Source organism: Neolamprologus multifasciatus, chromosome 17 (genome assembly GCF_963576455.1).
Source record: "Neolamprologus multifasciatus chromosome 17, fNeoMul1.2, whole genome shotgun sequence".
NCBI classification, from domain to species: Eukaryota; Metazoa; Chordata; class Actinopteri; order Cichliformes; family Cichlidae; genus Neolamprologus; species Neolamprologus multifasciatus.
In genome coordinates this window covers 36,176,123-36,198,647 of record NC_140455.1, presented here as the reverse complement: position 1 = coordinate 36,198,647, position 22,525 = coordinate 36,176,123, and the positions used below count along the sequence as shown (strand labels likewise).

At 40.0% G+C, this 22,525-nt stretch overlaps 1 protein-coding gene and 1 long non-coding RNA gene across 3 annotated transcripts in view; one reads left to right on the top strand and one right to left on the bottom strand.

Annotated features, from left to right (window-relative positions):
* LOC146499794 (chemokine-like protein TAFA-2) overlaps nucleotides 1-22,525 on the top strand; it is a 124,208-nt gene that overhangs the window by 41,344 nt on the left and 60,339 nt on the right. For both annotated transcript variants that reach the window (XM_085138600.1, XM_085138599.1), the window contains exon 2: nucleotides 20,638-20,741. In XM_085138600.1, the coding sequence (XP_084994726.1) occupies nucleotides 20,639-20,741 (103 nt within the window). In that variant the 5' untranslated portion in view covers nucleotide 20,638. The remainder of the gene's footprint in view (nucleotides 1-20,637; nucleotides 20,742-22,525) is intronic.
* LOC146499795 (uncharacterized) lies at nucleotides 12,023-20,639 on the bottom strand. Its single transcript, XR_014870326.1, has 2 exons — nucleotides 17,654-20,639; nucleotides 12,023-15,773 (listed from the first exon to the last, which is right to left on the bottom strand). It is a non-coding gene; the product is annotated as an uncharacterized LOC146499795 (long non-coding RNA).

Below are 22,525 nucleotides of genomic sequence, written 5' to 3'. Positions count from 1 at the left end.
AAACAGTAAGTATAACAGAAACCACCCCCCTTTTTAAAGTTCTCTGCTTCTAAAAGTAAAGTTTCCATTAATTTTCTTCATTGAAGTGTAAGAAAATTCTTTAAAAAGAGAGATTTTTTCTGTCATCACCACTCTGGTGCATTCTTAAACATTTTCATAGAAACAGCAAACCTCCTCGTCGTTGTTGTTTCAGTTTGGGATTGAACAGACTACAATATGGATAGATTATACTTTGCATAGCATTATGGATCATATGTTTTACCTCAGGACCTTCAGTGTTGAGCTTCGGAATACTTTTGAAGTAATTGCACAAGTATATTTACTACTGTACTTCTGTCTATATTTAATGACTTTCTCTAAATTAATTTGAACCCACCAAAGTTTGCATTCACATTGTAAATTTAAAAAGCAATAAGCATCTAGACTGCAGTACAATTTAATCAAAAATGTCAAATAAAAAGATTAAATGTCGAAATGATGAATCTGAAATTTGCGTACAATTTCTTAAGTACTCGGCTACGTTCCACTACTGCTTTTCAACACCAGATATATATTTTTGAATGTGCTGTAAACACATTTTTGCTGTTTTTACTAAAATATTTAAGAGAACAAATATTAGACGGTTGTTTTATGAGATCTTAACTATAAAAAGAGAAAAGAGGAGACTGGTTGAGGTGCACTATGATCTGTGTAAATGCTTCTACCTGCTGCTGCTGCAAGGCAAGGCAACATTTGAGGGAGGGATGGACTGAAATAGCACACGGGATCAAGAGATGGTGATGCATAGACAATTTGATCAAAGGAAAACTAAGGTTGAGACCATTTGGCAGTTGCGGTTTTGATGAGCGCGGCCTCTCAGATAGCATCTCGATGCGTCGTTACGGAAGGTCGTTCTGGTGGTTAACTCTCTAAAAGGGCACTCAGCACCAGTGTCGGGTAACAATGCCAATATTCACACTGCTTTGGTGAAATTTGAAATCATGTTTGCCACTTAAACGGGACTCACAGATTACATTTTGCCATCAGGCTGAGCAGCAGAAAGCTCTGATTGGAAGCAGATGGAACTGGCTCGTTTGTATTTATTAAAATCCAAAGTAGATCTTGCATAATCATAATTTGTGAATCAAGTCAAACCATTAGATCAAAGAACTACTAGACAGTCATGTAAGGCAGCAAAGGGAAAAAACAAGAACAACAAGAACAAAGCTTGATTGGTGAATTGAGCGGATTAAGAAATCTTGGTGACAAAGACTCATCTGAACAGCAAAGATATATTTATCTCCATCACATGTGGATATTTCGCAGAGCTGTCATTCCTTGGATTCTGATATGGATTAGCTCGTGGATTTGATAAAAACAGCCATCCAGAAATAATCAGAAGAGCGCACGAAGGCCCGAGGAGTAAACCGAACCACTTACAGTCTCTCGTGACAGAACTCGGATTTTGAATCACACAGCGCAGTGGCTTTTCTCCGCTGGAGGCTGGTGGATAACGATTTGATTAGCAAGTCATCAGGACAATGTGCTAAAGCAAGGCTCCATTTATAGTCCTAAGTTCATATATCAACTTCCAACATGGCTTGTGACAGCTGTCTCGTCTTGTTTATGAAGTGAACTGAGCAGGATTTGAGACAGATGCTTCGCAGAGTGCGTGACAAAGAATGGGCAAACTCCCTTGTTTGGCTTGACAGGGTTGAGAGCTACCCTCCTCAACTGTCAGAAGGGAACATCTGTGTTTTGGCGAATGAGCGATGTTTGTTCTGCGACGGAGCAATTGGCTCCCTGCAGCCATCCGAGGTGACAGTCTCTGTCACGGTCCAAGTAAAGAGCAAGATAGAGATGGAGGGGAACGGAATGGGATGAGTAAGCGAGGGTGGGTAATCCCTGTATCGAATCCAGCTGCAGAAACAGCGAGGGGAAGTCCAGCTTTTTATGGTTTAGTAACATTCCCTCTGCCCGCCCTGCAATCTCTCTGATACTGTGGATTACACACTTGCCTCGTGCAGCTTACAACTGAGCAAAACTAAAAATTGAATCTTTCACTTTTAAAATGATTATTGCCACGAAAGTAATGCTAACATTTTTTGAATATTAAAGCTGCTTAAAAGTAAGATGTTTATGTAAAAATACACCATCCTCGTGATCCTTAAAGTGTTGGAAAAAAGTCCCTAAAATGAAACGTTCGTGTCTGCCTTTGCACATGAATGTGTTGCTTCATTAGATGTTTGACCTTCACGCTGCTGACGTTGATAGTGGAAGATTTTACATTTCTCATGGTGGAAAAGAATATTTGAAAACACATTATCGCTTTTAATGTGCAGGTGCTGTTACAGTATTAAGGTTTAGGGCGTAGAAGTCAAAGTAAACCAAAAGCACAATCTTATATGATGTTTTTAAACTATTGGAGAATATTTCTGTTTAACCACAACACAGATTTGATAATAATGTGATTTATTGTAGCGGTCAGGTTTGGTGCACAGGTAGAAAGGCATTTTTCATATTTATTTCATTTAGAATTTGTATCTACAGTTTCTTTAGTTTCAAGTTTCCAAAGTGAGTTTGCAAATTTCAGTTTGGTTGAAGTGTCATTAGTGTCAGTGCTACTTATGCGGTTGCAATTTTTAAGAAGAGCAACATCTAAGACTTTCAGTAGGTATCAAAGGGTACAAGCAGCGCTTCACATCACATAGACATCTTTGGCTACGTTCACTCTGCAGGTCTTGATGCTCAATTCCGATTTTTTGATCAAATCCGATTTTTTTGTCTGCTCGTTCACACTACAAATAAAATGTGACAGCAAACGCGCTCTAGTGTGAACGCTCAAAGCGGCCGCATGCAGAAAAGAAGACGTCACACACAACGCGCTCTGTTTAGACTCAGAGCAAACAGTATTGTTTGACAGATGGCGCTTAATATAAAGGCTTGTTTCGGATTTTACGTTTCGCAATTTAGCTTTAAGTTATAAAGTTATTTTGTTCTTTACATATGGCCTAGTAATTATCCTTATTGCTGTTTTAGAGGAGCGGTGCTTCAAAGGATAGCTGCAGATTTCTGTCAGAATCTGCAGATTATACAGTACAAATAAAATGTTCACGTTTCTCCAATGTTGTCTTCCCAACAGTTTCACTGACATCTACACTGGATGGCCAGGAAGCTTTCACGATGTCTTCTCCGGCGCTGATAATTGGCGTCTGTCTTGTGTCGGTGACGTAAAACATGGATTTAGTGCGACATGACCATCAAACAGCAGTCGCTTTCTAAAACATCAGATATGTATCGGATTCAGTACCACATACGAAAGTGACCTGGGTCGGATTTGAAAATATCGGATTTGTGCCGTTCACACTGTCACACCATGATCGGATATGAGTCGCATAGGGTCAAAAAAAATTGGATTTGATGCGCTTTCGCCTGCAGTGTGAACGTAGCCTAAGTCTCAGTTAATAGATCCACCAATGCCTCCTGATGCTTGATGGATTGACAAATTTCAGTACAGTGAAAGAGACTTATTTTTGTTTGGTAGTTTTCACTTAGTTTCCATCTTTTTTAAAAGTTTATATTGTGGCATTTCTTCCCGGAGGGATGGCGGGTGGATCGCGGCGGAGGAACAGTGGTACGGTCTCTAACACAGGTGGAATGTGAAAATCCTCCCGGTGCCGGTCGGGACTGCACTTCAACAGTGGCTCGGATATTTAGTGACGACTGGAAGTCATAAAGCAGAGGAGTAGAGCCATTTTTGAAGAAAACAAATAAACAAAGCTAACAAAAACAAAACAGGTAACAGCTAATTTGATTTAGTTTTTTAGTTTACACTTTGGGTATTATACATCAAACTCTTGCTGTTCACAGTGTCTTGTTTAAACAACTCTGTGCTTCAGGGTAACTGTCTCACAGAATATTCCACATATTATTATTATTCTTCAACTCTGGGACTACTTAAGGCAGGCTTGGCCAACTCCAGGCCTCGAGGACCGGTGACCTGCAGGTTTTAGATCTCACCCTGGGTCAACACATCTGAATCAAATGATTAGTTCATTACCAGGCCTCTGGAGAACTTCAAGACATGTTGAGGAGGTCATTTAGCCATTTAAATCAGCTGTGATGGATCAAGGACACATCTAAAACCTCAGGACACCGGCCCTCGAGGCCTGGGTTTGGACACCACTGACATAAGGCTCGTCTTATTTTATAACTAACTTTATAACTTATTTTATCTGTAACACTCCCAGCTCAAGCACATTCCCCCTTTTGAAGAAAAACTCCATCACTGCTGTATGTTCCAAGAAAATTGATCTCTCTCTTTAATCTGAACAAGCCTACTTTTCTATTTGTTTATGTTCTGTTCACAGATGTTTCAGATATGTTCAGTTATTTACATTATTGACATTAATTTATTCAATTAAAGTATTAGAAAAGTCATTATAGTGGATGGATACAGTTTTCAAACAATTGTACATACCATTTATGTAAGTAGGAATTTTTGTGTTTAAAACTTTTAGACATGCTTTCATACACACACATAGTTACACAGAGTCTAAGGAGCTTCTGAACTTCTTTAAGCTGCTTGTAGACATCTCACCTCTCATCCGAGAAGCTTCTAGGGTCAAATGGTGGAGAGTCCCAGATTTAAACCCTGTGGTAGTGTCTCCTCGAGAGGGACATGGACCCCCTATTGATCCTCTACCTAATCACACCAGCCAAGGTGTGAAAACAGGTGTAGGTCACAATCTGCCAAGGTTTCAGGTGAGCTCATTTTGAAACCTGGCCCCACCCTATCATGTGATTTCCTGAGGTCAGAAGGCCCAAGATGTAAGTGGGCGTTAAGGAGTCTGGGATCTCAAAACTGGATTATAGATGGCAGACAGGCAGTGTTGGGCAAGTTACTTTGAAAAAGTAATTAATTATAGTTACTAGTTACTACTTCAAAAAAGTAACTGAATTAGTAACTGAGTTACAATATTCTAAAAGTAATTCATTACTTGAAAAGTAACTATTGCGTTACTTTAAAAAAAGTTTAACCCTCTGGGGTCCAGGGTATAATTGGCCTGATTTGATTTGAACTTTTGATTTTACCTCAACATTTTCCCTTTAAAACTATTTCCTTTGCCTTGTTTGGTATCATCCTTTTCAGCACAACCTCACGTGTCTGAATTTACAGTCATGTTTTCATTTTGACATATTGTATTAACACAATTGATCGAAAATCAGACAGAAAACATAAAATTCGAGTAGGAAAAGTTATATTTTTACTATAACAAACACAAACATGTTTAATTATCATATTTCATAACTTTAAGTGCAAATATAAATTGTCAATTTTAAAATCATACGCACAAGTTATTTGCATCCATTTACCTTTTACTTGATTTTTTAAATAACTATTTCAAACTATTTACAGAACAATCAGCTGTTCTTCAATAAGATGCCACACAGATTATTTGTGCAACTCCAAAAAAATAATTTCTGTCCACTATAAAGGAAACATCACAGCCTGATTCCTGCAGGTCTGACAGCAGCAGGTGTATCACTCCTGTTTCTACCTGGAGACAGCAGTCGCCTCATTGTTCTGACACACAACACAAAACTATCCACAACACTACACACTAACTACACACTCCAAACACGCTAAACGTCACAAATCTCTCACATCTCAAAACTCGCTCTCTCTCTTTTTCTTCCTCTGTCACTCCTAAAACGTCCACAGTTTTTTTTTTCCTTTTGCTCATAAGCAGAGAGTGCTCGCTGCTAGGGGTGGGTTTTTATAATCGATTTATCGATTAAAATCGATTCTGGCTTGGATTACGTAAAATCGATTCATTAAAATCCTGAATTGATTTTTTAATATAAATTTATTTTGCCCGAAATGCCAGAATCTCTGGTGAAATCTCACAAAATTTCAACAACCACCAAACAGCTAAAACAGTAAATGAGAGCAGGAACATGGATTCTGCACAAAGACTTAAACACACAGCCCAACCGCGGATCAGAATCAGATGTCGAATTTCTCACGGTCGGGGCTGAAAGCCGACAGCTCGCTGATTCTGATCTGTCGGCGGGTCTGCGCTTTGTGTTCACGCCCTTTATGCGCCGATTGTAAAGCTGTTAGTTTGATGTCTCTCCAAACAATATTGACCGAACCAGCAGCAAAAGAAGATCCAAACTACGCTTCACATAAACATCGTCATGTATTCACTCTTACTTTTACTGTTTTGCTTTGATCATGATGCACAGCTCTCTCTCCCTCTCTCCCTCTCTCTCTCTCTCTGTATGGTTTTCTGCATTATTCGCTTGCTTGTTACGCACAAGTCTACCGTTGTTTACAGCGCTATCGGCCGACTTTTTTTTCTTTCCGTTTTATATACTTCCGAAAAGAAAACCTAATTTCTGCCGTTCAATGCTGAACAAATTTAAACTTTTTAAAATTATGCAAAATGCAAAATGCTTAGCCATGTCTCTAATAAAACAGCTGTAACTTCAGAGGTAATGTTCATATGTTGATTAATGGTTTTCTTTCGTTTTTGATGTACTGCAGAATATTTTTATAAAATCCCAGGCCAGGAAAATCAGCTTCATGTGTTTCTGTGTTTTATCTTCAGCTACTTTGACACAAAGGCATCTGCTGTGATTCTCACACCTTTGATAAAGTCTTGCGTGTGTCAGCTTCTTTTTTATAGATACAAAAATATGTAAATGTACTGATCTGAATTATAATATTTCTGACTGTCAAAATTTCCCATATTCAAATCGAAGTGAATCGAATCGAATCGAATTAAATCGAATCGTGGATCGAATCGATTCTGGACCTTGTGAATCGGAATTGAATCGATTCTAGAAATCAGTGACGATACCCAGCCCTACTCGCTGCGCTGTCCTTAGACAGTAAACGTGACGAAACTGAGGAAAAAACGCAGCGTATATATTGTTTATCATGACTCTGGTTTTACGTGGCCTATCAACACAAAACTGGTATATATCACCTTGTTGCTTTGTCTTTAAGTGGTCATGTGATTGGGTTACCACGACTACTTTATTCTTCCTCAGTCAAACAGCAGCACTCATGCGATTGTTTTGCCCTCTTAGCTCCAAGTGTTGTGTTAGACAGTTGTGTTAGACGTGATTACCGTCCGAGGGAGCGCGCAGCTGCTTAAAGCTGTAGCGCCCAGATTACTTAGGTAGTCAGCTACTTCCATGCAACTGATATAAGGTGTGGTAACCTGAACACAGCTTCAACCGTCTGTTTGTTGAAAAATAGTAACGGAGCGCATTTTCTTGTTAGTAACTGTAACAGCGTTGTAACCGTAGGAATAGATTAGATTAGATTAGATTACTCGTTACTGAAAAAAGTAACGCCGTTATTCCCATCACTGCAGACAGGACATGGTCGTTCACAGTGGACATTGATGCTTCTTTCACTCCTCTTTCAAACCATCTGCCTTCTCTGTCCAAAATGTGAACACTGGCGTCCTCAAAAGAGTGACCTTTGTCCTCTAGATGCAGATGGACTGCTGAGTCTTGTCCCGTGGAGGTGTTGAGCCATGCTTTTATGCACTTTCCAACCTCCTTAGACTATGATGACTGAGAACCTTCACAGACATAGTTATACAGAGTCTGATGAGACTTTTTTTTATATATGATATATACCTAAACAACACTAACTTTGTGTTATTTGGTTAGGCTATTTGTCAGAAGGTTAAACAGTCTTTCATCCTTTGTGTGTCCTTGCTTTTACCTTTTTGTGGAGCTTTAAAAGCTGCTCTCACATGGTTAACATGCTGTAGAATTGTTTAGCACTTCAAGTACAATCTCCCGAAGACTGCAGAGAACAGGTGAAGAATTAATTCAACGCTTTTCCCCCCTACTTCCTTTGCAAATAACATTTGCTATTAATAGGCCAAGGTCGATCGAGTCCTTCACCTGCTAATGGAAAATATTGTAGCTTTGCACAAGCCCATCAAGGCAGAAAAATAAATGACACAAATGGGACAACAATGGGAAAATAGGTCAGAATCTACCAGCAGTCCTCGTTTCACTAAAGTGCTGTTCTGCCAAATCAAATATGCTTCATAGTGAGTTTTGTTTTCCTATCTTAACACTATTCTTAACCGTGACTACATGCGATTATAGCAGCTTTCCGTCCCACAGTGAAGTTAGAAATACTAGGGATGTTGAATATATTGAAACTGTTCTTGTTGAAGAAGCATTTAAGCTCTCCCCTGTCTGTGCATACAAACACCGGATTTGTAGACATCAGAAATCTGCCACCAGCCAAGTGTATCCCAGTTATGGAAAAATCAGTGTGAAAATGCCAGTTGGTTAATTATGTTAGGAAAAGTAAATCTGCTTATTACATGTTTTGTGGTGTATCTGTGAACAAGGCAGACCATGCAAGAGAGAATGTAAATCATACTTTTAAATTAACCATCATAGTTCCTCACTGAAATACTTTTTGAGAGCTGAAGCTAGAAAAGCTATCTTTGGTGCATTGGTTGCTTCCATTTGTTTTGGTATTTGTCTGCGCAGTAAAGGATTTTGAGCAACCTGTGTAGATTTGCTGTTCAAGTGTCCAAGAAAGTGTAAATAACGTCATCTCAGTCATTACAACATCATTCAGTAATTTTGCAGTCTGCAGTCTGAACCTTCATATTGGAATTTTGGTTGCTGCCAACACTGGTTAGCACTGGTTACAAACATAAATTGTATGGGTGCAATGGATAGGAGCACAAACTGGCTAATTAGTGCTAAGCAAGACTAATATGATGATGATAATAATAATAATAATAATAATAATGGATTGCATTTATATAGCGCTTTTCGAGACCCTCAAAGCGCTTTACAATTCCACTATTCATTCACTCTCACATTCACACACTGGTGGAGGCAGCTACAGGTGTAGCCACAGCTGCCCTGGGGCAGACTGACAGAAGCGAGGCTGCCATATCGCGCCATCGGCCCCTCTGGCCAACACCAGTAGGCGGTAGGTGAAGTGTCTTGTCCAAGGACACAACGACCGAGACCGTCCGAGCCGGGGCTCGAACTGGCAACCTTCCGGTTACAAGACGAACTGCCAACTTTTGAGCCACGATCGCCCCAAAGACCACAATAACACGTATGACCAGATACATTAATCATAAGTGATCCACAGACTGGTCTGTATCACACAAAGCAGCTATAATATTAGTTAAAGATTTAAGGCACCAACACAACAAACAGGGAGGTTGTGATATTGTAGGCGCACAGCTAAAGAACCAACAACAGCAACAGTAACACATGGATCTGCCGTTTAGTGTTTATATGAGTGTTTGGAGCGTTTATATAAATTTGTAGGTGAATGAGACATGCTGTATAACATCTGAAGGTTCTCAGTCATCCAGGTCATCGCAGTCTAAGCTTGGAAAGAAAAGCGTCTGGACTTCTTTAAGCGGCTTGAAGATGTTTCACCTCTCATCCGAGACGCTTCTAGGGTCAAATGGTGGAGAGCCCTGTGGGAGTGTCCGCCCCCGAGAGGGACAATGGACCCCCTAATGATCCTTTACCTAATCACATGAGCCAAGGTATGAATTCACACCTTGGCTCAAATGGTGGAGAATCTGGGACTCTCCACCATTTGACCCTAGAATTGAAGAAGCTTCTTGGATGAGAGGTGAAACATCTTCAAACCACTTAGAGAAATCCAGACGCTTTTATTTCCAAGCTCCTTCGACCATGCTGTATAACGCAGTCCATTTACTAAAGCCAGACTATATTAACACTCTAAGTAGACTACACTTGAGGAAACTGAAGACCACAATAACACATATGACCAGAACAGTTAACAGTTTCAGGTATTTCAATGTTTTGTCATCCCAGGTTACTGGGATACTACTACTCTGACAATACTACTGCTCTGCTACACTAAAGCACAGTGAAGTTTGGCATCAGTAAATGATATAGTTGCAGTACACAATTTACACACTCAAAGTGCTTTCTTACTCTTTCCCACATACTTGTGCAAGAACCTTTTTCTATGCCTATGCATGTGCACATGCAGACTAGCAAAGGCAGCTATTGAACCACCAGCCTCCTGAGCCGTAGCCAAAGCTTCCTCTATGCTTTTGTCCCAGATTAACAACAGTACCACAGGAGTCAAAATGCACATTTCCCTTGATATTTGTGAAACTTTCTTACTTAAAATGTCAATCCTGAATTTATTAAAACTCGCATGATAAAAACAGAGAAAGGGATCCATGCATTTGTTCCCAGTCTGCTATGCCAAATATGTGGATGGGTGCATAGTCTACATTAGAGAAGGTGGAATTGGAGGGACACATTGGTAAGCTCTAAATATTTTAGCAAAGATGCTAATGGTAAAAGGAAAGAGTCCCAGTATGGCTGCCAGGAGCAGAAGGGATCATAACCTGAACCTTTTGATGTATTGTTTAGCCTCACTGTCACAGCAGGGACAATAAATGATTGGGCAAAGTGTCAAGTTTTGGGGTTGTTCACTGTGTCTCCAGGCAACAGTACACCAAATGTTATTATTTCACCACTGACAGCAATAAACTGGAAGTAGACCCTGGGCAGCGCTGAACTCGGCTTGTCAAAAACTTTTCAATTCATTTATTTTCCTTTCAAGCTGTTAAAAAAAGCTCAGGTGAAAACAGGAACCTCCCAAGAATGTTAATTAAAGCAGCAGAACTCCAACTGTAAAAGAAACGCATTAACGCTGCTATTTGAAAAGGAGATAGTCAAATCTGGATTGACGTATTTTCTTATTTTCGGGATGGCGACGTGTGCAGTTCAGGAACCGCACAAGACAACAGAGAGATAACGTTGACGGCGTGACTGCAGGCGGGGACTTTGCTGTTAGTGTAAGAATCAAGTGTTTGTGACCAAGGCCGAGGCTCAAATAAAGCCTTTCTTTAAAGCTGACTTGTGGCTCTGCTGCTTTCAGTGTTGTGAAGGGAGTGGAGGGGCTAAATGTTTGGATAAATGCAACCACGCAAATCCAAGACAGCCAGCGAGGTGGCACTGCTCAAAAGAACATGCATTATTCTTCAATAAAAGACATCATTTGCATTATCCACAGTATATTGTGCTTGAGGCCTTGAGTGTCCTCAAGCATAGTGCACAATATACTGTGCTCAATGGGTAGTTATACATTACACTTATGTTTCCATTTATTAGTATTTGTTTTGTTTTTGTTTTTATCATTTTTTACCCTGCTAACTTCAGTTCTGCATATATTATACATTTCTCTGCAGGCTTGTTCTGTGTTCTGTGGCAAAAGGCTCATACATTATACAAAAAATATTGTGAGGCTTACATGCTAATGAAACTTTCCAACCACTATAGATACAGTCTGAGTTTGTTTTCTCTCAAAATGCCTATCTGAATCTTTATTATAAGCTGCGGTATAAATTCCCAAGGAGCACTGAGAGCTGCAGTAGTTGAACATGTATAAATAAAGGAATAAAACTGGAGGGCAGTCATTGCTAAGATAATGAGCTTTATTGTTCTTTATTGGCTCAGTCTAATGAAATTCCAGGTAATATTACAGGATGAAACTATGAAGCAAGAGCTGATCATGCTGAAATCAAGTAATTAATTCAATTCAATTTCATTTGTACAACAACAGTCGCCTCAAGGTGCTTTGTATCGTAGGCAGACGCTACAATAATACATACAGAGAAAAACCCAACAATCATATGACCCCTATGAGCAAGCACTTTGGCGACAGTGGAAAGGAAAAAACAGCGGCGGGGCGGGGCCATCTGCCACGACCGGTTGTGGGCGTGTCTTTTAAAAAAATAAAACGTTTAAGCGGACTTGACCCTGTGCACGAGAAAATGCTAACTTCCTGGTTTGAGACCGGATGTGGGGGTGTATATTTCCGGTAGCTTTACTTTGCGGTCAATCGCTACTGCAAAGATATACTCCAAAATCATGTCCAAAACTCGAAAACGGAAAGATCACGTTAAGTTACAAAGAGCAGAAGGTGGGAACACTCACCACTGCTGTGTCATAAAAAAAATCTAATGATTAATTTTGACGTTTAAAGAGTTTAGATCGATCAGTTGTTTACATCACTCAACACAAGCAGAACTGCAGCAGAAGACACATCGTCCACATTCAGAAGCACATCTCTGTATAGTGACTGGTCTCATGATTTAAACAGGCAAATGTTCAGCATTCAGACTACAGGTGAACAATAGTCAAACCAGATGTTTCCCCCATTATGTCAGATCAGCTAGTCAAGTACACACCTACACAGCATGTTAACAAACCGTGAAAAAAGCCACACAAAAAATGAATGATTGCTGGTAACGGTTTCTATACATTAGTATTTACGAAGGGTATGTTGTGACTTACCTTCAAAATTACAGCGGTCCCTCGCTATAACGCGGTTCACCTTTCACCTCGCTGTTTCGCAGATTTTTTAGTGCAAGTTTGCATGCTTATTTTACCTCACATTGTGTCCTGCGTCCTGATCGCTGCAGACGATCTCCTCCGTGACGTCTCTCCTGTACAGTACAGAATCGCTGCATCGATGCTAGCAGTGTGACTCTGAAGTGCAGTACTGTATGTCCACGATGTCCACGAAACGTTTTGCACCGTCAAAAAATAAAATTGGCTACTTGATTTCACCTATCGCTGGTTATTTTTAGAACATAACACCCGCGATAAACGAGGGACAGCTGAGAAATATAACATTTGAATCCATTTTCTCTTTTGCTCTGAGGCGCGGGGGAAAAATATTGACAAGTCGATGAACATCATTTACAGATATATTGGATAAATGCCCGAGACATCTATAGAAATGTAAATCGCCGCTTGATTCATTCATTTGCTTAACTTGTTTTGGACCGTAAACAGGGCGTGAATAGGACACCGGAAACAAAGCTCCCCACAGGAGTTTCGCACCGGAAGTAGCATATGCTAACGTGCACATAGTCAATAGCATACAGAGCTGTCATGTTTGGTCTGGCTTAGCTTAAAGACGTGTGCCTCTAACGAAGTTTTATTCACGTGTTGTCTCGTTTGTGTATCTGCCACACAAATGTAATGAGATTTTAGAAAAAGTGTTACGAATTACACACTAAACCTACACTTTTATGGCATATAGTTAAAACATGACATTACATTTAGCAAGCTGAGGCAATTAGCTAAATTACACAAAATAATACATTTAATTTAAATACATTTTATTTGTATAACACTGAAATACTGTACATACATATGTATATAACATATGAAGCCATGTGTTATTGTGTTGACTAATTTTACCGAATTACACATTACACTCCGGTTGGCATCAGGCAACACAGTCAGTTATGTGGTAAAGTGTCTTTGGTTTGGCCTGTGGCACTTTAGCACTACAGGACGTTCTCAAGCTAACTGCTGAGATTGTTTGTCCAAATGTATCCCTGACATGAAGCACACAACAGGAGGTAGTTTGCCCTCGTCATGCTCTCACTACAAGAAATACTCCAGATCCACTGACCAGCATTGTTTTCACACGGATTTATCCGACCATCACACAGAAATTAAGCTAGAGAGCTGACAGGTTAAAGACCTTTTTATGAGCCGGCAATTTGCATTCTGACATTCAGGCCCGTTGGCTAATGTCTGGAAAAGTTCAGAGCTGCATGTGTAAAAAACAGCTTCGCCCAAACAGATCCTGTCACTGAAAACAGCGAGTATTGTGACAGCAGTAAGGCTCAAGTCAAACAGGTATCGTGAGCCGTAAAAACCAACAAAAGGTTGCGTTAAAAATGTTTTGTAGAGCATGTTGTCAGGGCAACATGGGTGGTAATTTACCAGGTTTGTGTGTCAAAGTCATTTTATCTTTTCTTAACATAAACATAAATGTTCAGGATTTACATGATTATTTATTATTGTTTATGTAGGTGTTTGTCTAATCTTGAAATAAACTAAGATGTGAATTATTTTTATTACATAAACAATGTTTTTCTTACCATCCGACCTCTCTCTGACTTGTCTTCCCAATGTCATGTTTGTGCGATGTATGTATGGTCTGAAGGGGCCCCATTTCCCTGCAGGTGACATGTGCGTGCAACATTGCAATTAAAGGCTTAATCAATCAATCAATGTTACAATTTTGAAAGGTTGAGTAGAGTAATGAAACGTGCAATCTTGCTGCAGGACAAACATCTTTGGTTTGGCTCAATTTCATCAAGGCCTTCAAGGTCAACATAATGTTATTGATCAGAAATCCTTCTAACTTTAAAAGTACTATATGACTGTACTGTGTAAAGATTTAAAGTATCATGTCACATTTGACCTCTGACCTTTCCTCTAAGGTTGATCAAAGTGATAACAGTTCCATATCGAGTCATTTAAAATGGCAAAAGGTTTTCAGACTGACAAGAACAAAGAATCTTTTTGAGTTTAGTCGATGGATTTTACTACGACTTTGTTTTGTACATAACAGTAACCGGTTCTAACTAATAGACAATTTAAATACACTTCTGATAATCCTGAATAACTTTTTTGACTCAATATTTATTTCTAAACATTTAAACAAATTTTGCTGAACAGCGCAATGAATGCTACACATGTATGAAATAAAAATGTACGTATTTAAAACTATGCAAGTATATAAATAAGTTTTCATCAACCTCCACGTTTTAGTGCAATAACTCCGAAAGTATTTTGTAAAAAGAATCCCAAAGAAAATAAAATTATTATCTACCAAATATAATACTGCTCCCTTAAACGTACACGCCCAGAGGGTGAGCTGACCTGCCACAGGCATTTGTTTCTGATTGGATAAAGAGAAATAACATTGAAGTGAATGCTGAATAATATAGAGTCAACCATGACAGTGCCACTAATTCATTTCACCTGAGTACTTAACAATAATTACACATAGATGCATTGATATCATGAGTTCATGTCTCCACCAGAGTCCACGACTTATTGCAAAGACAGTCGTCTCATCCGTCTTCACCAGATCAGCTTGTGAATGGTTCTTTCCAAGCAAGGGCAGGAAAACTGTCATCTTGGCTCTTGTTGGATTCTTCTCTTGATAAAGATTAAGTATCGCTTGAGTACCACAGGTGTCTTTCAATAATGCAGCCAGGATCACAATGTCTATTTATATTAAATATAAGGATATTGTTGCAGAAATGCAAAAGACCTTCAAGCCAAGGTCAAGACGTAATCTGGCTTCAAAGCGTAACAAATCTCCAGGGACTCGCTCTGCCGAGCACCAGTGACAACGCAGCACATTCAGGTGCGATGAGATGTCATTTATGGAATTGCACCTTTCGACAGCATCCAACAAATGATGCTGTACCGCTGCCCTGCTCTGCGGCACCAATGACCCTTTTTTCCACCCACACACTTATTACTATGAATTGCACACCGACACCAACTGGCCATCATTTCAACCCAGCCTCCAATTCTCCGGCTAACCGGTGACCATAAATCTGTCTCTGGGAGGTGAACGTAAGCACACACTGTTCCAGTATAAGTGTCTGGGCGTACAATCGAGGTCCATTTGAGAAAATGCAGACACTGGTGCATTACCTGGCTATCACGCTCAACATTTCAGTGAATTTCCTTCCTCACAATCGCTCTGTAGCTACACTGAAAACACTGTTAAATGCCATGATACTGGCAATCGTGGCTTTAATAGGGATGGAAAAAATATATATTATGAAAATAAAGGATTACCTTGGGTCCATTTAGTGTTTGCGCTGCATTATCCCTCCTCTTGTGGATAAGTGGCTTAATGACCTCTGATATTTCTGGCATGCACAGCAAGTGTCCTGGGAAACAAAGGAGATCTAATTGAAGCAAGGCAAGATGGGAAATGACAATCCAAAAAACACACTTTATCACACAGATAGACCACTCTCCTCATAAAATGATAGCAGGGGTTGTTTGCACAAGCTGCTATTTGGACCTATAGTTATGTAAGATGGGAAGGAAGCTCTGCACCTGGATAAGCTAGAAGTTTCTAGTGGATGTGTTGGAATCCACACCATGATGTGCTTCTAAAGGCCCCTACACACTGAAAGTGCTGAGAAAAAAATGACATGAAACGCCAAAATTTGGATGCAAACCTTTTATGTAATGTATATATACACAAAATTTGTCTGTGAAATATTTTTAGTGCACAAAATATTTGCACAAATTCTTTACCTTTTCTGTTGTCATCTGTTACAGCTACCCTATAGGCAGGGGTGCACATAAGTGGTCCACAGGTGCGCATTCGCTGTCAAAATAAAAGACCAGATAAGAAGTTGCAACGCGCGTTTGCGTCCATATAAAAGGCGCTGTTTTTGTCCTCTAGAGTGGGATTTTCACGGCACATTCTGCACCACATCTCTGTGCATTCATCATTTGTTTGAAGCCAGCTCACCTCCTGCAACCCTTTTCCGAGAATACGCGCTTCTTTTGCGGTTCGGACTCCTTCTGACATTTCTTTGGAGGTGGAGGAAAACCAAAATAATTGCTTAAAGGAGCTTCTTCAACATCTTTAAAAGTTCTAAACAAATGTCTGTCCTCCTCCAGATAATCTCATGTTCGCAAACACACGTTGCAACTTCTTATCTGGTGCATGTCTTTTATTTTGACAGCGAATGCGCACCTGCGGACCACTGATGTGCACCCCTGCCTATAGGGCACAAGCCATTTTATTAAGGCCTGTGCTTCTGAAATGACTTTCTCATTCATTTTCTCTATTGACATTTCAGAAAATCCCTATATTCTTAAATAAAGAATATAGGGATTAGCTACAAGGTGGTTTATGAGCCAAATACTGATTCAAAGCCTGGATTTGGATCAGAAAATAAAGTCAGAGGTACAACAATGCATACATAATTACTCCTAAAATTAGAGGAACTACTCATAATAATAACCTGCTGAAAATTCCAGAATCTACAGCAAGTGACCTTTGGAACATTTTGGAATTAGCTTATCTTAACATGTATGTTGTTAACAACGGTATATTGGAAATGTATACATTAGATTATACATATATAATAATTAGGGGTGCAACATACACAAAATTCACGGTTTGATATTTTTTCGATACAAAAAAACTGTTCATGCCTTTTTAATTTGTCATTTATTAAAATTATAAATATATATTTTAACTCAAACGTACAGTTTTTAAATTTAATGTTGCTGAAACAACAAAGTAATACAAATAAATGAATCTATCTGATGGAGAAATCACTCATCTTTGGAAAAGAGAGTTTATTACAGAGAAATGTCTCTTTCCAAAATAAAAGCTATACTATACGCTTCTTCTGGGCTATATTCTCAGCAGCATATTAAACATATCAGGTCCCCATAAGGAGAATCATGTGCTAACGGCTGTCTAAATGACTCAGGTAAAGTTTGTAGCATGCTGCTTGTTGTTTTTGTCTGCTTCCACTTGTCTTTGCACTAGGATGATGTCAGAGTAAATGTGCAGTCATATTCGTTGTGTTCCCACTAGTGCTGTCAGCGTTAATCTAGTTGAAATGACGTTAACGCCACAACACGGCAAATCTCCGTTAACGAGCTACCGCGGATGGCCCCTTGCGTGAGGCTGGACGGCCAACACGTTAACGAGCTAACTGCGCTAACACACCAATGTAATTGAGCATTGCGTGGCACATCCGACATACTGTTTTACTTTTGTCCATGACGCGCTTACCTTCAGGGTCATACGTCACATGAAGACCAAAATAGTTCCAAACGCCAGATCTGAATGAGGGTGGGGGAGGTTCAATTTGCCATGTTGCAACGAGAGCTTAGCTTCTGTCTCCTAGCTTGCGCTGCGCTCAGTGAATCTGCGTTCGACTACTCCGCCTAGGCTGCAATGTCGAGCGCAGATCCACTGAGCGCTCAACACAGACAGCACCGTCAGAAGGAAAGTTGATAAAATAAATTTAAAAAAATTGTATTGTTCATACATATGCGTACCAAACCGAAAGCACTGTATCGAACGGTTCAATATCGATACGAATATTGTTGCACCCCTAATAATAATGTATAATGGTAGTCTGTGTGTAGCGTTTGTGCCTGCTCAAGGTGTCTAAAGTTTAGCACTGACTATGAAACCTGACATTTCCATGGCGACAGCAACTTCCTCCAATCAGGGCAGGGATAGCTCAGTAGGTAGAGTGGTGGCCCCATGATCGGAAGGTCGGGGGTTTGATTCCCTGAGGTACCCCTGAGCAAGGTCGCCCAATGGCTGCCCACTGCTTCACTGAGTGAATGGCTTAAATGCAGAGAGGAATTTCTCCACAGGGATCAATAAAGTCCACTTTCTTTCTTTCAATCAGACACTTGCTGCCTTATGTTAGGACTGTGGGTAGAGTCATTCTTTACTGTGACACTGTGAGTGAAACACGTGTTTGTTAAAGTAAGGTTGACATCACACAGACTTCTGGTTTCTACAGGAGCTCATGCCATCGTTTCACAGCGTCACAGCTAGTCTACTTTTAGTGGTTACAACATTACGGTTCATGATCAGAATCCCTTTGAAGAATATGAATGAGCCGTGTAGCTGAGCGATTAGCCTTTCTACACTTCTACCATCTCATTAAATGCCACATTTTTTTTTTTTCGAGTACTCGTGCCTGTATCTCACTGACGGTTGTATCAGATTGTAGGAACAAGTGACCGCTTTGATCGTTAGTTTGAGGACTTGGGAATCAAAAGTCAAAGACCCACGCTTTATTGCGTCCACTGCATGCAACTGCTTGTCTTTTTCCTCTGTCACATCTCAGCTATGTGTGCGCTCGTTGCTTTGAGTCTTTCAGATCGAGTTATCTGGGTTATTTTAAGATTACTGGAATTATTCCCCATCTTTGCTCTTTCTTGCCTCTTTCCTTTGTCAAGCGTTGGATGGTACTCACCATCTGAAATTCACAAATTAACTCGATGCATCTTGTTTAATCTCTATAAAAAAAACCTGAAAGAAATGACATAATCAAGCCGCGGCACTTCAAATAACTTCTTTGCTCTCGGTGACCTCCTGTAGTCTCGCTGTCACTGTGATGGCTTTGGGTAGCAATTAGTATTTCCCAAAAATATTTAGCTTTTTTTTAAAGCAGGGAAAATGTGATGTAGAAATTATTCGTGACCTTTAAGTCAAATTTCATTAAATGAAGCCATGTCAAAATTAATAAATAAATAAATCTTCAGAGATTATTTAAGACTTCCCCTTCCATACACCGCCATCGCCTACACGTCCAGATGACAGGCAGCTATTTATATCTTTAAAGGGCACGTTAAACATGTGAGGTCTGCCTGTTCTTTATTGCTGGAGCAACACAACTCGATACTAATTCCTGTGTGACACCGAGCGCTCTAACAAAACCTTGCTAAAAGGTCATGTTTGCTTTGCAAAAATAAACTTAATTACACAAATAATCTGAGATCCCCAATGAGGTTTAGCCAATCTATATGTCAATGCGGCAGCCAGATAAGAGGCGGGAGGTGGTAAATAAGGCATAAACGCAGCTTGTAACTTTGTACCCTCCCGCCATACGATACTATGCCCCTTCCAGTAATTACCGAACCACTCCCGCATCCCCGTTTGAAATTCGATCATTGTCTGTCGGCGATAACACACTGTGCCAGACGGTTTATGCAGTGTGGCCTTGGCTCCACCACACTTCATTAGGGAGAGGGAGTGCAGAGAGAAAGGCACTGCGGAGGGATGGAGTAGCCGCTGCGACCTGCCCGCTCTCCGCTCTGCTGTAGAGCCTACAGAGGCTTGCTGAAGCCTGTTGGGGCAGCAGAGAGCCTTCACCTCGTGTTCGCTTGAGCGCGAGGAGAGCCGCAGGGGAAGAAAGAGAATTTGGAGATAGTGATCTGGGGGTGCATTCACAGCTGTGGTTTGTTTTGAGAAGCAAGGAGGAGGATAAGAGCCTCTATCCCTGCTTTATACGAGCAAACATGCATTCAGGCGAGCGAAGGGATGGAAAAAAAGGAGGAGAGGCTGACACAGATGATAATAGATGCTTTTGTTTGGTAAATGTAAATAAACCGGGGGCTTAATGTGGGTTAATGATGTCTATCTAGCCATCTTTCATCCTTGAGGGAAATAATTATTCAATTTCCTTCTGAATTTATTAATCTGCTCACTTACAAAGAAATGTAGGGCCTCTAATTCTGATGGAGGTTCCAGCAGAATATCAATCAAAACTCCAGAAAGTCATACATTGATTTGTATGTCATTTGAACCCCTGTGTAAAACATGACGTAGTACTTGGTGGGTAGGTGCTTCTTTTATTTGGTTTGCTCACATCACTCCTCTTTACAGAAACTCTCTAAATCCTTTTGATTTCTAGGCTGAAACTCGAAGCTTCAGCTCCCTCCACAGATTTTCTGCAGGACTGAGGTCTGGTCGATCTTCCCCTCATTGCAGTGGAATCGTTACTTGGTCCTTAGCATGAACACCACAGCATAATGTTGCCACCTCCTTGTTTGATTTTAAAAGAGCTGGATTTTGGTTTCGTTTGGTCACAGCACCTTCTCCCAAGCTTTCTCTGAATCATTTAGGTGTAACCTTTATCTCTGTATATCTATAAATAGTGTTTCTGGTTTCACCTCAAATTGCTTCAAGCTGCAGCTAGCATAAATGAGTTATTTGTGGTAACACTCCTCTCCTCTCGCCTCTTTATCAAGGATGAGTGAGCCATACCCGCAGATCGGAAGCAAAGGAGCTTTACTTCTAATGGTGCTTGTCATGAGCGTCTGGGAGATGTCTGGACCAGCAGAAGCAGCAACAGGTGAGGAAACAAAAGCAGCTTTTACTTTGTTAAGTTTTCAGTGGTGGGCTGTAGTGCTGAACTGCTTCTGGGTATCACTGGTCTGGATTTTGACACTGAAAACAATTATGACCCAGTCAGTCATATATTCTTTTTTAAAGAATATATTCATAAAAATCATGTTTCTTTCCTTCATAGTATTAAAGACTAAGGCTGCTCGTTGACTGTATGATGTAGTGCGACCCAGCAAGCAAGCAAAAAGTATTTTCACCAACAATTTGAGATGAATGCAGAATAATCTGTTCAGAATAACACCGACTGTGTAACATTGCTTTCTTATCATTGTCCCTCACTCAAAAAGCTAAACTCTATAAATATGGAAATATGTTGGACATGAGATTTCTGTCACTTCACTGAAATCATTCTCAGTTTGTTTGTGACCTGGAGGCGTTAACTTTCTATGAACTGTATGCATTTTTAGGCTGATTAGACAGCGAGACCTTCCCTCTGTATATGAACACCAGTGGCAGAAGTAGTAGATTCTGCTCATGAAGAAAGACTCATTTTGGACTGGAGTGGGAGCAAGCAATTGTAATATATATATATATATTAAAAAACAAAAAAGCTAACTAATAAACTGAATTTCAGTAGCTTCCATGTTTAGCTCAGTGATTTTTGCGATGTTACAAAATTATGATGTATGTGGCAGCACAACCAACAGGACCAGGGAGAGAGCGAGCAAGCAAGAGCTCTGGTGTGGTGTTTATTTTCAATATAAATCTGCTCCACCATGTAGCAATGCTGCCATTACTGTGGTGCAAGTCAGACCAGGAGTGTCCGCTGCAGCAGCAGCATGAATAACTGGACTGACCATTAGTAACTGATGCTGTTATGCATCTTAATAACATCTAAGCAAATTGTTAAGTTTGGGGTTTTTTGACAGTAAGTCTTGAACAAAGATGGGCAGTAACGCGTAATCCGATTACTTTTTTCAAGTAACGAGTAAAGTAAGGGATTACTATTGCAAAAACGGTAATTAGATTACCGTTACTTTCCCGTAGGAACGCTGCGTTACTGCGTTACTAAAACCGTGATTTTTTTTGCGAGAATGTCTCATGACAGTGACGTAAGCGAGTGCGACGTTCGTGACAACAGCTGTGTGCAGATCAACAATGGATCATATATCGAGTGCAGAGAGAGTATGAGCGTGCAGCGTTTAAAGCGTGGAAGTACTGACCTTACTTTGAGTTTGATTCCATAAAAAGTGACAAAAACATTAGTGTCCGTTGTGCGTGGGAAGAAAACTTCTTTTTACAGCAAAAAACCCCTAAACTTCCAAACAAGCACCGAGTAGCTACGACGTAATGGGAAACTCACAGAGAAACTCGCGGATTCTTCCACTGACCGCGGCACACCTGCACCAGGGTAAACCTCCGCCTACCCCACTCCTGCTTTACAGGTGAAAATAGAGCAACAGGACCGCTAGTCTTTGACTTTATTTATTTTCTGCTGTGTTTTACTTGCATCTATTTGAAAGACTGAGTGTAAACACACAAAATATTTTATTTTATGTGCTGGAATGTGCAGAAAATAGGTTTAAATGTTAAACTAATTTCTTCCAGTCACAGAATGTTGCATATAATTAAATGTTTGCTTGATGCATAAAGTTAAAATATTAAAACTAATAAAACAAGTTTTAAAAAGAGACTTTTCCATTTGATTACATTTTGTATGATGGATTATGCAGAAAAAGTAGAATTGGGCTGAAAGATCTATCACTTTATCACCTATTCAGGTTGTAAATC